This window comes from Agelaius phoeniceus, chromosome 14, assembly GCF_051311805.1.
Source record: "Agelaius phoeniceus isolate bAgePho1 chromosome 14, bAgePho1.hap1, whole genome shotgun sequence".
In the NCBI taxonomy this organism is placed as follows: domain Eukaryota; kingdom Metazoa; phylum Chordata; class Aves; order Passeriformes; family Icteridae; genus Agelaius; species Agelaius phoeniceus.
Window position 1 is genome coordinate 3,895,688 of NC_135278.1, and position 15,892 is coordinate 3,911,579.

The window sequence follows — 15,892 nt, forward strand, 5'->3', positions numbered from 1 at the left end:
ACTGGGTGAGCTGAGAAAGCAGCAGGAAACCACCTGAGACAAACCAGGTGACCTTGAGCATGGCCTGTGATGGTTTTGCCTCATTCTTCATTATGAGAACTGGCAAATGAAGTTAATGAAATCAGTGCAACAATAAGTAGAGCTGCCCCCCTGGGAGGAGAAGAACCAAATTGCTGCTACTAAACGGAACATTCCTGAGGAAATTAATTGCACATCACTCTTCTGCATGACCCCTGAAATCCTCATGCTGCAAATGATCATTTCTGGGGAAATACAGCTCCTGAAATGATGCTGCTGGCAGGGACCACAGTCACCTGAATGTAGAAGGAGAGAAACAGTAGCTAGAGCAGCGATTCTTTGTTTTTTCTTAGTTAACAAAGGCTAGATTTGTTTCCCCATTAAGGAATTTGAACGGGAACTTGGAGGTTTCTCTGCAGGGAAGCAGGGCAATGAGAGGGCATGATGCTGAAATAGTGAACCCTGTGCTGGGCTGAAAGCTGCTGAACTCCCCTGCCAGATGTGAGTAAAGCCCAGATGTGAGTGGTGGGTGCAAGGAGTGATTCCTTCTTTCTTGGAGAGCAGGAAGGCTGGTGCTGAGTGTTTGCACTGGGGCTCAGAATTGTTGTGTGTAACCCTTGAGCTCCCAGCTCAGCTTCCTGCTCACTGCTGTCAGTTCCTGGTGCTGTGGGCATGCTGTGAGCTGCCTTGTCCATCCTCTGCAGGGCAGGAGTCCCTCCTGGGAGCACAGGCAGCCAGGGGGGTACTCTGTAGCAGCTCTGGCCAGGTGGAACAGCAATGTGTGCTCTTCCAGCTGCAGGGCTGAAGGGCATCCCAAAGGGTGGGAGTTTTGTCAGAGCAGCAGGACACGCTGAGCTGCCAGGCTGGGTCTGCCCTGGCCTGAGCTCCATGCTCAAGAAGAGACTGGCTGTAGCATGGAGAGGGAGGGATTTCAACTGTTAGAATCAAGAACATCCAGAGAAGTTAAAGGTTGAATGTTTCTGGAGGAGAAAGCAAATCCTGCCTCCTGAGGTCATCCAAGCATGATAAATCCACACAGTCTTCTTACTTGGCTGATGCAGCAGGAGTTGAGCTGGGGATCTCCAGAGCCTGGGAAATGTGAGAGGGTGTAGCTTGGATTTAGTTCTGTGGTGGACTCAGGCAGGTTATAGATTGTTAGATGTGTCTCTGATAGCCTGCAGAGGTTATTGTTAGGAGCAGTAAGCACACCTACTGCAAAGGACAGGGCAGGTTGGAATGAAGTGCTGCTTCTGATTCTTAGACTGGTTTTCAGATCCTTTATTTATCTCATTTAGCCAAGCTGCAGTTTATTGATTGATATTTCAGAAAGCTCAGATCAGTGATGCTGGAATACTAGCATCAAGCTTAGCCAATGCTTTCAACTCTCTATCCTGGCTTGCAGAAGAAAATTGTTTTCTTGATGACAGATGGCAAATTTAAGGCCAGAACAAAAGAGCCTGTTCCTAGCAGTCCTTAGTTGAGCAGTTTTATCCACAAAGTGTGGAGAAAAGTTACAAAAATAGTTTTGGCCAGTAATTGTTGATGCACTTTCTCTTAGTACTTCTGTAAAAAATTAGTTTCTAGGAAACACCTTCGTGCCCTTAGAATAAATTTTCTGCTAAAGATTTGATTTTGAAATGCTTTTTAAAAACAGACTTCTAAAATGGAAGAAAGCCTCACTTGAGCCTTTTGTATGGGAAGACCTGTGCATGGGAGCTACACACCTTGTCCCTGGTTTGTGCACCTTGCTCTGCATGACTGTGATGGAGCCTGTGCTCTCTGTTTTCCAGGCAGAACCCAGATGTGCAGCTGCAGTTACAACAGAGACCACCTCACCACCACAGCCCAACTTCTTCCTTGACATCCCTGGGATCTTTGACTTTGCTCCAGTCTCCACCACCCTCTAGGCTGTCCCCATCCCAGCACCAGCAACCTCTGACTCCCAGCCAGGCAGATCCTGGCGTTCTGCCCCGGCCCCAGCAGCCTTTCCTGTCCAACCCAGTGCAGCAGGGGGATCTGTACCGACTATGCCAGCCCTTCCTGGGCCCCCAGCAGCAGCAGCAAGGAGACTCCTACTCCATGAGAGCCCAGCAGATCCCTTCCCCCTACCAGCAGGTGCAAGTGGATCCTTTTGCCATCGTGTCCAGGGCCCAGCAAATGGTGGAAATCCTGTCCGAGGAGAACCGGTCCCTGCGGCAGGAGCTGGATGGGTGCTATGAGAAGGTGGCCCGGCTGCAGAAGGTGGGTGGTTGTGCAATTCAGGCATTCTCCTGTCTCTGGTCTAGTCCCTGATTGAATCATTTAACCTGCAAGTGTTGGATTCCTTTGCTGAAGGGATTGATGAGGTACTTGAGAGTCTTTGGTATGCAGATTGATTAGTCTGTATCCTGTGCCTTTGAAGTATTGGCAGAAGATGGAATCAAAGCCTTCAGTTTTCTGCTAACAGTTCATTGACCATGCTCAGAAGCACATCCTCCTCCTCTGCTGCTGAAGGGGCTGACTGCTTGGCTAAGTTAAGGCTTGTCCAGGATAGCAGCAGGTTTCATTCTCCCAAAAAGACTTCAGAGCTGCAGGAAGGGCCTGCCTGGGGTGGCAGGAGACCACAGCCACTCAAGGAGGCACAGGGGACATGGCTACAAAACTGGTTGGCACCACAGTGTGCAGGGCAAGTAGTGCTGCTATGGCTACACTAAAGACATTTGGACTGCAGGACTGGGACTAACACTCCTTTTGTCCCTCTCTCAACACCACACAATTTCCATGAAAACTTAATGTCTTGATTTGGACCCAGCTATTTGCCACCTTTGGCTTTCTGGAACAAGCAGAATAAATGATGCTAAGACATTTAAAAGGAAATACCCCAGTGAGACCCATCATTAACGTGCGTGTGTGGAGGTATTTTCATGCTGCCTCACAGAAATTACTTCTTGATGACCAGTGGTTTAAAGCTGGGCAGCAGGTCAGCTTTGCTTTTGCCTTGCAGCTGTGGAAAAACTGATGCTGCTTAGCAATTTAGGACTTTGTGGGCCTTGCTGTGCTCTTTGCACTGAGCTGTGTTTGGGGGCCAGAAGAATGTGTGGCTGCTTGTCCTTGAGTTCAGGTGACCAGTGTGGCTTTCCACACTCATTATTCCCCATGTTACCTCTTATCAGGGACATGTGTTCGTTTGGTTGTATTTTTTTGGAATGTTTCTGGCCAGGAAATACTTGAGAGAATTGTTTGACAGCTTCCTGATAATGACAGAAGGATACAAATGCACTTCCCTCCACCTCCCTGTTGATCACTTGCTGTAGACAGTGCTGATGGGGTTTGCTATGGTGTGGATCCACACTTCCATAGCAAATCATGCCCAGCAAGGAGAGTTAGGAGAGAATCTCCTGCTCTGGATGATCAGAGAAGCTTTACACTGAAGGATAAAGCATATCCTAAAGGAAGGATAGAGCATATTTTATTGCAGAATTATTCAGCCACTGGTATTCTTTCTATAGAGGGATTCATCACAGACCTGAGACTTCCTTTTACTTAGTGTGTAAGTGTAGGTTTCCCTCAATAAAGAACACTTGAGACAAAGTAATCTCCTGTCTGAGACAATGAAATTTGTTAGTGGAAAATAGTAAGTGCTTGTTTTCTCTTCCACTGCAGCTGGAAACAGAAATTCAGCAAGTTTCAGAGGCCTACAAAAACCTAGAGAAATCATCCTCTAAGCGGGATGCCCTGGAAAAAGCCATGAGAAACAAACTGGAAGGAGAAATTCGTAGGCTTCATGATTTCAACAGGGATCTAAGAGGTAATTGAAGTAAAACTTCTGTTCTTCAATGCTGGGGGTTTTTATTGTTATGCTTACTTGGCAGGACAGAGTTTTGCTGCAGAATTCAGTGTCTGACATGACTGGAATATGACAGGATACTCAGGTGCATTCAGTAGTCAGAGATTTTAAGCACTTGCTGGAGGAATGGAAAAGACAGGTTTAGGAGAGGGCTGCAGTCTTTCATTTCCAGCCTGTTTCTCATTGACAAGAAACATGTGATAAGCCAAATACCATAAACCAGATGCAAGCCTGGAATTCTCTCATGTCTTATATCCTAGAGACAATTTGTACAATTTGTTCAGTTTACACAAATGGAAAGAGGTTTTGCTGACTGCCTAATCCCACACCAGGCACGTTCACTTTATTTCCTGTCCAGTGACCCTTTTTGCACTGACATACAAACTGCAGAGTGTCTGTTCTTCCTGAAGGTCTTGTCATTCCTTATCAGTGTAGGCATCTGGTTTTTTGGATCTCCCTTCCTCTTCCAGAGTGAACTGTTATTGGTGTCTGGTTCTTGCTAAGAGGCTGAGGCAGCCCCACGGCTGGCAGCAGAGTGGTGTTGAGTGGTATTTGACCTTACTGGGGGGAAAAGTTTAAGCATTAGTTTGGAAGGTGGAAATCATCTGCAATTTGAGATTTTTGAAGGTGCACAAACAGTTGTTTAAACTGTAAGTTTAATTTTTTTGAGAAAGGCTTCTGATTGTCTTGCATGCTCTCACTGCCTCATGTCTTTTACTAAGACTCACAGAAATTGTTTTGCATCCAGGGAGTAAACCCATACATTTCCCAGTACTGTCCACAAAAGCCTGCTTTAAATAATCTTATTCATAATAAAACACAGCATAAACATTTCATTCTAATTTTCACAGACTGATACAAGTTTTTAGCAGCTTGGAGCAGCAGAGCTGTTAAGCTGTTTTTAGGGTTTTACACTATTCCCTCAAGTCAGGTAATTGGACAACAGTAATTTAATCTCCTGTTAAGATTTAGTGGAGAGTTATAAGAGATCTTTTAATTGCATGGTGGGATTTATTTGTGTGAAAAATTAAAGGTATAAATTGAAAAAATAAACTTCTGTGTTATAGATGTTTAAAATAATTTCTTTGGAACTTTAACCTTTTTTGTTTCATCGAGTGTATTTCCTTAAGGACATAATTAAAAACATTTCAAAAGTGAGTGCCAACTTCTGATAGGCTGTAGAATTAGCAGATCCATTCCCCCAGCATCAGGAATGCCCTGAGCAGATGTAATTTAATGCTTGAAAGTTGTTAATTATTTCTTTTGCTTGTATTGAATTTTTTTGCAGAACGCATGGAGACAGCCAACAAGCAGCTGGCAGAGAAGGAGTTTGAGGGCTCTGAAGACAATCGGAAAACCATCTCCCAGCTCTTTGCACAAAGTGAGTTTCACAGCCTTTGTGGGTCAGTGGAAAGCTGCAGTCACCTGGGAGGGAGGCCAGTGCAGCAGGTTAATGATCAGCACAGAAATCAGGGCAGTGGCAGCCCAAAGCTGGCAGTGGAGAAAGGAGGAGGGATCCAAGAATTCCTTTTCTGTCAGTATCTAAAGTCCATCTATCTGATGGGATTTATTAGAGATATTGGAGCATAGGTAATTTTCAGTTATACCATAAAATTAGTGTTTACCCCATAATTTACATATTTTATCCATCTATTTTATTCCTTGAAAGCTTTGAAATGAAACCTTCCCAAGCCAACAGGAGTCCTGGCATGAGTTAAGGCCAGCAGGAGAGGAGTCTCCTATCTCCTTCCTCTTTAATTTGCCACTGCCCTATCCTGTTGAGCAAAAATAATGGGGATGAACACTCCTGCAGTCTGCTGGGCTGGGTGAGGGTCAGGAATTCTGTCCACAGCAGTGGATTTATCACAAGGCAAACCAAAATGACGGGTGTGAAATGCTGCTTTTCCTTTGTTCTGAAATGTCTTGAGGCTGACGGCGTTGGGCCAACTTTTCTCTCATCCCACAGTGTGCTCCACCCTTCTGACAATGCTCACTTTTCTCCAATTGTTATATAAAAAGGTAGTGCAATAAAATTGCAAAACAGAGTTTTTCTGTGGTGTAATAGACACTGCAGCTACCCTGACAGATTCTGGTGTCCCTCTCTTGTGTCATCTTTTGCTTATTCCTTGTGGTTTGCCTTGCAAGCAAATGGCTGTCAGGGAGTGAATTCCAAACTCCTGGTGGTACTGGGAAGTCTGGGAGTTTAGTCTCTCCTTCTGCTGGTGGACATTGAGGTTCACAGGTGCACCCAGAAACTGGGGAGGTCAAAGCTGTGTGGCCTCTCCTTTTGGATGAGCCTGGAAGCCATAGTCCTGCATTTAATCAGTCCCAGCATTTCTAGGGGTGCTGCAGGCACTTGTCAAGTGAAGCAGTTCTCATTTGGAGAAAAGTGTGCAACAAAACCTCCAAAAGCCTCTCTGCAAGCATTTCCAGATTAACAAACAGCCTGGTAGCACTGACTGATACCTGCTGGCACAGTGCCACCCTGTCTCAATGCAGCTCAGTCTCTGCAGTACAGTGCAATGTGCTCACACTGGCAGCAACTCATTCCTGGGTGGAGGAGAAATGCTGGGAAAAGATGGGCAAAAAAACACCCCATCATGTGATGATGACATTTGTCCTTATGTCCTGGGCTGGCCCTGGGCTGGCTCAGGCTTTGCTCTGCAGAGCTCTGGGTGCTGTTGGTGGACAGGTTTGTTTTGCAACCAGTGTGTGGGCTGTGTTGATTCCCTGGCAGAAGGGAATCTTTAGCTACTCTGTGTTGCTAAAGCTTTGCTCCTGGCTCTTTGCTGGCAGAAGAAAAGGAGTAATTGTGGTCCTGTAAATATAGTTATGCACATGCTTGCACAAATGGGCCTGTGTGCTCCATATGCAGTCTGTCCTAACACCCAGCACCTCGTTCCTGTTTTTCAAGCCTTCCACTCCTTGTCCTCATTCCTTTGTCGTGGGATATTGGTTTCTGGAATGCAGTTTCTCTGGTGTCATCAGTGCTGGGTGTAGATCACTCCAGGGAGTATTCTGTGGTTGTGTATGCAGCAAGTGGGTTAATGTTATCTTTGGAGCTGGTTGGCTTGAGCTGGGAATGGCAACATACACAGAGGACATCAGCTCTGTGTTGTGGCTTTGCCTTACACCCTTTGTGATAATTTCTCCAGTCTCCAATTATTTTTATCCTATCTATGTTTTTATGAAGGCAGTGCCCTGTTCCTGCAACACTCAGCATTGCTGCTCCAGCTCTTCCTGGAGAGCAGCAGAAAAGGATGAGCTGCTGTGTTTGGGGTGGCAGGTCTGCTCTGGGAAGGGACAGAACAGATGTATGTGCCTCACTTCTGGCCCAGAGGGTCATTTTTACAGGCAGTAGAGGAGGACTGAGGAGTTCTTACTGCTGATTTGTGATTTGTTTTCTGACTCCTCTGAAGGTATTGCTCTGAGAAAGGACAGAACCCCCTTCCAGTTTGGGAGGTCAGTGTGGAAAAAAGGAACACAAGTTTTTCAGGAACACCAGTCTGCTATCTCTCTCCCCAGCCTGAGATATTAAAATTACTCAGTTTGTTTTCCACTGCTGAAAGCTCAGAGATGAGGAGGTGCCAAGTTTCACTAACCATCTGTATAATCACAGCAAATTACCTGAGTAACTGTACTGAGTGATGCACCTTCTGTTCCTTCTCACTATCTTTGTGGCACATTGTTGCTTGAAGGTACCATACTTGTTTTTCAGGATTACAGGTCCTTCTCTTCCTTGAAAGCCATGTCCTTTTCTTTTCCCTCTTAGCACTAGATTTGCATTCTCTTCCTTGTGAGAAGTCCCATTGCAATCTTCCCTTCACCTCTGGAGTGAAAGGCTTCTGAAAACTGGGCAGAGACCAGTGCTGTGCATTGACAACTATCACTTTTTCATCCATAGACAAGGAAACACAGAGGGAAAAAGAGAAACTGGAAATAGAGCTGGCTGCTGCCCGCTCCACCAACGAGGACCAGCGGAGACACATCGAGATCCGAGACCAGGCCCTGAACAACGCTCAGGCCAAGGTGGTGAAACTGGAGGAGGAGGTAAGAATGCTGAGAAAGAGGAGTCAGGGTAGCTTGTGTGCCAGCAAAAGTGGCTGTGGGAATTGTCTTGTGGAAGTTAGAAGGAAATCTGCTTTCTTCCAAGCTGTTTCTATCGGCTTAGCTTTGTGTTGACTAGCTAAACAGATAAGCCACAAATCTCTATTTCCTTGGAAATGCTTCTGTCTAAGCAGCCATATTTTGTTTTCTTTTGGTTTTAACTTGTAAAAGTGGGCTGGAAGTGGAATTTCAGCCCTGGTAACCTGCTGAACTTGGCAGAAATTCAGATCTGGATGGACTTTCAAGTAATATCAGATGAATGTGGCTTGTCCCTTTGCCAGGTGTGGGGACAGTGCAGATCACCGTGTGTGCCCAGCATTTGTAATAAGCTGGGCATGACCTTAGTTGTTTTCTCTGCCTTTCCTCCCAAGAGGGGATAATACATTTGAGCTGCTTAGCTGGGCAGCTTTCACAGCAGTTTCTTTTGCAGCCTTGTCCCTGCCACTCATGGCTCTCACCTTTGTCCCTCCTGCGTCACGGTGTCCGTCCTTTCCTCCCGCTCTCCTCTCAAAGGCCCCATTTCCCACTCCAGCCTCTGCTTCCTTTACTCCTACTCTTCCTCCATGGAGAGTCTCAGGAGGAAATCTCCTGACCAAGCACACTTCCTCACTGCAGATTTGTTCTCCAACCCTGCCATCTCCCTGGCTACCAGCACTCAGCTGGGCACTGTGCCTATGTCCACCTGAATTTTGCTGCTTTCAGAGACATTCCTCAAACCCTCCCCTTGTCTGCTTTTACTTCTCTCTCCCTTCAGGATCCCATTGTGCCAACAGAGGAGGAATGATCAAATACTAAGGGAATATCCTCCTCTCTCAGGTACAGGTGTAGCTCATTCCTGAGTTTTAGCCTCCTCTTCTCTGAGCTCTGGATTTGCCTCAATAGCCCTGCCCTGAACCTTCCTGTGTCTCTCCCTGGTGTCCTTTATTTTTGCCCTTCCTTTAATCTCTCCATGGAAACCTTCCCTCAGTCCCTCTGGATCTCCTCTGGACCTGCTCTGCCATTCAGGGTGTTCTTGTGGGTTTATCTGCTGTCATAACCTCTTTTAGCCTGCCATGGCTGACTTGCACTCACTCAGGGGAGAGGGAGCATTAGGTTATAGGGTAATTTACATCTGCCATGGCTCTCCTTAGCTCTCAAACTATTCTCTCATTGATTCTGCAATGTATTGGAGCTCTTTGGCTTTCATTCACATTTCAGCACCTTATTTAAAAGTCTGATGGGTCACTAACTCCAAGTACATGGGACATCCTTGTGGTTTCCCTGGAAAATGCTTGGAGTCAATGTGGATGAGGTGCTCTGATCAGCTGGGCCAGCACACACAGCACCTGGCTGGGTTGAACCTCTGTGTAGGCACTCTTTTTGGCTCCCTCACAGTAAAGTTGAAGCCTTGAGGGGTAATAATAATTATATGTTTTATTTTCCAAAGTCTAAAGACTGCTCTTGTTTCACTAGAAGAATTGGGTTCAGTGCTGTGGCAAAGTATTTCTGCCTAGGTAGAATAGTGAAATAGGGAAGTCACTCTGGGCTAAATTGCATGATAGCTTAAAAAGCACACACAGGCAGATCCAGGGTGAAATGATCTGCATGAGGGCTTGTGGTCACATGCATCCAACCTTTGCTCGAATCCCAGGGTGTGCAGGAAGTGCCACCCTTCCTGCTGTAGATAAATATGGAAGTGTCTCAGTGAGGGAGCAGGAATTAACTCTGCTTTTTCCTAGAGGTGAGAGAGAATAAGGGGAAACAAGTGGTAAAGAGTCACTTTTGCAGGTTTCCCAAATCACTTTTTAATGAAATACTTAGGATTACAACGCATTTCTTGCCTCATTAGTGTTGAACTGTGGAAAGTTCTCCAATCCCCAGGTTGTTTGGTAATCCCCAAAGGCAGCCAAGGAGCTGCTCAGAGCTCAGGGCGCCTTTAGAAGAGGCTGGGAACACCATTCTGAGTTAGTGGCATTCAGTGGCCAAGAGATATGAACAATTAGTGGATTATTTCTTTATTCTGGCCAGGTTAATCTGAGTGACTAGTCCCTGTGAGTGTGAGGAATTTCCAAACTGGTCCTGCAGCAGAGGGTGGAGTTTCTTAGGCTCGGGTTTGGCAGCTACTCTGGCTCAGGGCCTAAGGGGGGGATGCATATTTCAGTTTTTGCCTCCTGTAATGTAAGTTTTTACCTTTTCTTTTCACCCTTTCCATTTTGACTTCCTATTAAGCAGAGTAACCTTGCCTTGTGTGCACCAGATCCTTTATAAATGAATATTTCCATTCTAGGGAGAGCTATAAGCTATATATGACTGTAACTGATTTTAAATGTTGCATTGGAATTGGAGCTTTAGATTCTTTTCAAATCCCTTGACTTGAATTGCCAGTCTGGACAAAATCTGTAAAATGTAGACATTTGTCTACACCTGTGGAGCTTTGAGGGTTTTTATATATGCTGGATTTTAGCATCCAAGTTAGAGTGAAAGGAGAGATAATGGGATGTTAAATGTGATGGAGAAAGAAGTGATCTTGGAGATACTGAAGTGCAGTGTGAAGCGGTTGGATGCAAAAGTAGACATTCACAGAATACTTCTCCTGTTAGCAGGGGTGAAATGGCTCTTCAAATTTAGAACAAGCTGCCATTAAAGTTTTTGATGGTGTGGGGTTTATTTCTGCAAAGTGCAAAATAGGGTGAGTGATCATAAATATTTAAAGCAAACTTAAATGTGTCTACGAACAGAATTGCTAAGTATGTATATGTTTTATATATAATATTTAAACTTTACTACTTCTCTACTCTCCATAAAGATACACAGTTATTAACCCCTATTTTCACTTCTCTATTTTTGTTCTTCCCTTTAGTAAATGTTCCACAGTTTTGCATAAATCAGCAGCTTACTAAAATTGTTTCTAGTGAAGTATTGGTCTGTGGTTTCTGAAATCAAAACTGCAGATTATTTTCATTACATGTTATACATTTGACATAAATTGAATATATTTGAGGTAAAATGAAAGTTGGCTTAAAAATGCATATCACAGTCAGAAAGAGTTAGTGCTAATATTTGGAGCTAAAGCAATGAAAAATTCTCATTTTGGAGCACTTGTGAGGGTTTCTAGTGGGATGGCAGCAGGGTTGTGGCTGCTCACACAGGATTTAACCCCATCTGCTCACATCCACCTTGACAGCCTGGAGCAGTTAAGCTGGGCTTTGCTCTGCTGGCTTTGCAGGAAGGACCATCCTGACCCACCTGACTGAGTCAATGCTGACTTGCTGCAGTCCTTACCAGACTTGGGATCTTGCAGGAGGGAGTTTGGTGCCAAATACTTCATCTAACCACAACTGCTGAGTGCAGAGGCTACAAGTGCTGCTGGTTTTATTTATTTTTTTTCCCTCAAATTGGTCATTTCTGCTTACCCTATTTAATTTATACCATGGAAGACCACATTTCAACTTAAGAAAAGTTTGTGGGTTTTTGATAGTAGTGTAACTTGTACTCCTTTGCTCCACTGCTTTACAAATCACTTTTTTACCGAGTGCCTCAAGGAGACAGCTTTGAAGAATAATGACAAGCACCAGGAAGATAAAAATATCTGCTCTTTGCCATCCTCAGACACACACCTTGCAGTGGGAAGAGGAGACAGACCACCTCTCTAATGGGCAGAAACTGGGGGATAAGGCAGGGGACAAGTTTGAATGAAATATCTTTTCTAAAATTGCTTGTGTTTAGAAGTTCTAAGATCCTTCAGCCATCACAATTCCAAATTGAGCAGATACCAGCTGAGATAATGTGTTCATTTCTCACTGTGCTGTTGTGGAGAGAAAAAATGCTCTATTTCTGATAACACTGAGGGTTCTCTCTGGGTGGAAATGCAAAAATACATTTCCCAATGACATCTATTGTACTTTTTATGCTGTGCCTGAGATACTTTCAGAACAGAGCCCTGGCTTGTAGAGAGGAGACCCAAAGGAGAGCTGTCTGCTTGATGCCTGCTCTAGTTTTTTTTCCAGTCACTTCCCTGGGTCTATAAAAAGATATTCCTGGTCTCCACAGCTTTGTTTCACATAGACTCTCACTGAGAGCTACCTAATAATCCTTTCAGGAAAGAGTTACTTCTGAAAGGGACAAGTTTTGGATGGCTTGTCACTCCTGGATGGATTGGGTGCTGAGGAGAGAAACCTCCCTGTTCTCCCTGTAACTGCTTCCCTCTAATGAGCTGCATTCTTGTGACAGAGCTGCCTTTTTATTGCCATGTCACTGTCTCACATGTTCTGCCTGTTAGTGATTTTCCAGCGGTGCCTTTGAGAGTCAGAACTTTATTTTAACACAAACAAACAGGCTGAGGACATTGTGCCATTGCCATGCCACAAGCACTGTTCCCTAGCACGGGATAGTGTTACCAAATTGTTTCAGCAGGAATTCTTGCTCAGGCCACTGGCGCCTTGTTGGGCCTGAATTCAAACAAACTGAGGGTTCAAAGGCATCCTAGAGGAATATATTCCAACTGCAAGAGGGTGAGGTGATGTAAACGTGCTTGCTGGCTTTTTCTTTTTTATTTCTTTTTTTTTAACTACATTTCTGCCATAGCAGGCAAATTCTTGTGGGGAAACACATTTTCAGCTGCATCTGAATGGATTCAGCTTTATTCACCTTTAAAGGTGAATATTTACCTATTTAATAGGTAAATATTCACCTCTAATATATTCAGGGTGTTATGAAAACACCCTGAATATATTAAACAAAGGACTTTGAAGACATCAGAAATAGTGGGTGGGAGACAAGCGGATGCTGATGAGTGTTACCAATCTGCTGAAATAGGAGCTGTCCAAGATGAAGAGGGTAATGGCTGGGTTTGACAAAATGCCTGGGAGAGTTCTGAATCAGTGCAGGAAGTCTTCTCTTCTTCCCCAGAAAAAAAAAAAAAAAAATCTTTGCTGAGTAACTCATCTGGAAGCAATGAATCTGTTTCCTCAAAGAAGATCCTTCCCCCTCACCTGCTGTGTCCAGGGCTGTGTTTGTCCTGCACAGGCAGCTCCACTTGGAGGATGTTACAGCCTCCTTTGTGCCTTGACTGAAAATTCCTCATTCCTGTGTGCTCCTGCTCCCTTTCCATGAACCTCTGTGCCCTCCTCAGAGCCTTCCTTCTGCAAGGACCTGGGATCCCTGGAAGGCATTGCTTGGTTTGTCAAAGCCTAAATAAGTGAGGAGCAGGATTTGTTTGGCTTTTAGGATGTTGTTAATTCCTTTTCTGCTGGGTAGTTGTAGTAATAATCAAATATCCCCTGTTTCTGAGAGGAAAACTTGTTTTTGGCCATTGATTTTAGACCATGCAAGGACATGCCAAGGGAGAGGGGAAGTTAAATGGAACTGGAAATACTTGATCAGGCAGCCAGGGAATCTTTCAGGGGTATTCCCTGCATTGCTTTGCTCTTTGTGCCCTGGATTTCTGCAGAGCCCAGGTCAGTCATGATCATCTTTATTTTTCTTGTCCTCAGTCCTGTTGCAGAATTTACATAAACTTTGTAGTAAATGGCAGCTGGAGAGTGGCTACTCCTGTTTACATTGGTTTAGTTAGAATTACAGCCTGACCTCTGATGCTTGGGTAGGACATTTTCCAAAGCAGTCAGAGATTGACCTGGAGATGATAAGGACATTATTGAAATTGTGCTGAAGGAAATGCTGGGAGTGGATACAGTCATCCTGCTGTGCTTCCAGACATGCACTGAGGTTATTTGAGATCTTACATCGTAAATAGGTGTTAAAATAAAGATATTCTCATTAGCAAAATGCTCTGCATTTTCAGAGCACCCTTGGAGGCAAAGCAGTTATGATACATTAAGTGAACATGAGCTTGCTTCTTAGTTAAATGCTGTACCATCAAAAGGAAAATTACTATCTTGTCAAATTTATTTAAAATTACATCCCAAAGGGTGTGACTGCATCCTTGTAAAGCTTCAGGAATGAACTCTTATCTGGAGCACGTGTTCTCTGCAAGGCCTGATGCAGAGCAGAGAATTCCTGTGTCCTTTGATGCCATCCCTGCCCTGGTAGATGTTGCTGTGGCCCTTGGCACTGAGCAGCCAATTTTGGTTCTTTGCTGGGAGAGGGAGGGTGGGGAATCCATGGCAAATGACCAAGAACAAGCCTCAGCTCGCTGCCTTTTTTCCTTCTTCCCATCTTAGTTATGTCTTCAGCACCTTGGCAATACTCAGGAAATTGTTTCCAATTCCTGTCTTAGGAAAACAAGATCATACTCTTGATTTCTGGTAATGAAATCCCTCTGTGCTTGGAAGAATCATTCCTGATCCTCTTTACAATGAGAGTTAGATCCACTCAGAGAGATGAAAACCAAAAATGTATCAATTTAAATTTCCCTTCTACCACTTCTGGAGAGTCCTGGTTCACAGAAAAGTAAATTTTTCTCACAAATACTTGCAGTAGCAGAGTAGCAGAGCTGGAAATGAATGAGAGTGCAAGAATATGCAGTGACTTCACTGAGGGCAGCAAGTGCATGAAGTGAGATTATCTTACAGAGAAAGGATAATTCTGACAAAAGACATCAGGAAAGTTGAGTTGTCTGGAGCACATCCCATGCCTTTAAAGCTTACTGAACACCTGGCTTCCAAAAACCTGAAAATCATTTGAAGAATTTGTGAATTAATTCCGGTTTTAAGCTGTCGAAAAGAACACACACACTATCCCTAAATCTTCCAACATTCCTAATTCTTCCTGATGCTGGAAGATGAAGTGCACCTTGTGAAGGGATAAATAAAATGTCTTTCTGCAAAGCCACTGAACAAGCTGTGCCTGACGCTGGGGCTGGTGCCTGAGTCAGGCGTGTGCAGGCAGTGCTGGGAGCTTGGGCAACAGCTTGTGTTGCAACTTTTCACCTGCAGGTTTGGCTGATGGGAGAACGTTCAAAGTGGATGTTTCAGTGGAATTTCTGTGTCCTAATTCTGCTTTTTGGCTGGGCTCTTGGTATTCTTTGAATGCAGGCCAGAGTGTTAATCCACACATATGCATACTCAGGTTTGTTAATTGCGAAACTGTGAAATGTTGTTGGTTGCTGCTTTTGCAGGATTTTACCTGTGTGTTAAAAAGCTGCTAAGGAATTGAAATGCTTTGGCATAGGTAATGAGACCAAATGTCCATCACCTCATTCTTAACTTCTTTTATAAAGAAGTTAGAGGGAGGAGAGCTGGTTTTTGAAGAGATTATTTTTCAGCTCAATGTATGGTATTTCACTGCTAGTGAGTTTATCAAGTTGTTCCTCACTCTTGTCCAGGTCAAAACCCAAGATACTGAGTGCTCCCCATTTCTGGGTTCTGCTGCTGCCCCTATATTTATAACTTTTTGCTACTTTGAGCTGCTGTTAATCTAAGTTTAAAACTGGTGCATTAATCCACACTTTAGTGGAGTCTGACAAACTTTAAATTGGTGTTGTCAAGTACTATGATCTGCAATAAAAAGATGTATTAAGTATAACACATTTATTGATTTTTCTGCAGAGCAGCAGTGGACTATTAAGTTACATTTAAATGTTCTCATCCCTCCCATTCCAAACAAGCTTGAAATCTTGAGCAATCAAAGAATAAAAATACCTTTCTACTGTATGTGCACTGGTGGGAAGTCCTTTGGCTGGATTGCTCACTGTTTGTTGTAACTTTTATTATAAAATTCTTGTTTGGGGAAAATCCTCTAAGGCAGCAGCATTCATGCTGTGAGATTAGATGCCTGCTGACTTTATGGAGAGAAGAAAAGGATACTATGTCTGAGATTAATATTGTTGGGAGATTTTTCTGTCTTTGCTCTTTGCATTGCCTGAAGGAACAGGAGTGAGAAAAGGGCAAATTTTTTAAGAAACACATGATAAGACCTTTTTGGAGCAAAGGTGTGATGTAAGAACAGCTCGAGTTGTTCAGATCAAAGTATCCTGTGTGTGCTGCAGCTGAGAGCAGATTCCTA

The 15,892-nt window shown here is 44.1% G+C and overlaps 1 protein-coding gene across 3 annotated transcripts in view; it reads left to right on the plus strand.

Annotated features, from left to right (window-relative positions):
- AMOT (angiomotin) overlaps positions 1 to 15,892 on the plus strand; it is a 61,437-nt gene that overhangs the window by 32,864 nt on the left and 12,681 nt on the right. For all 3 annotated transcript variants that reach the window (XM_077185866.1, XM_054641540.2, XM_077185865.1), the window contains 4 exons: positions 1,809 to 2,259; positions 3,661 to 3,805; positions 5,133 to 5,225; positions 7,749 to 7,894. In XM_077185866.1, the coding sequence (XP_077041981.1) occupies positions 1,809 to 2,259; positions 3,661 to 3,805; positions 5,133 to 5,225; positions 7,749 to 7,894 (835 nt within the window). The remainder of the gene's footprint in view (positions 1 to 1,808; positions 2,260 to 3,660; positions 3,806 to 5,132; positions 5,226 to 7,748; positions 7,895 to 15,892) is intronic.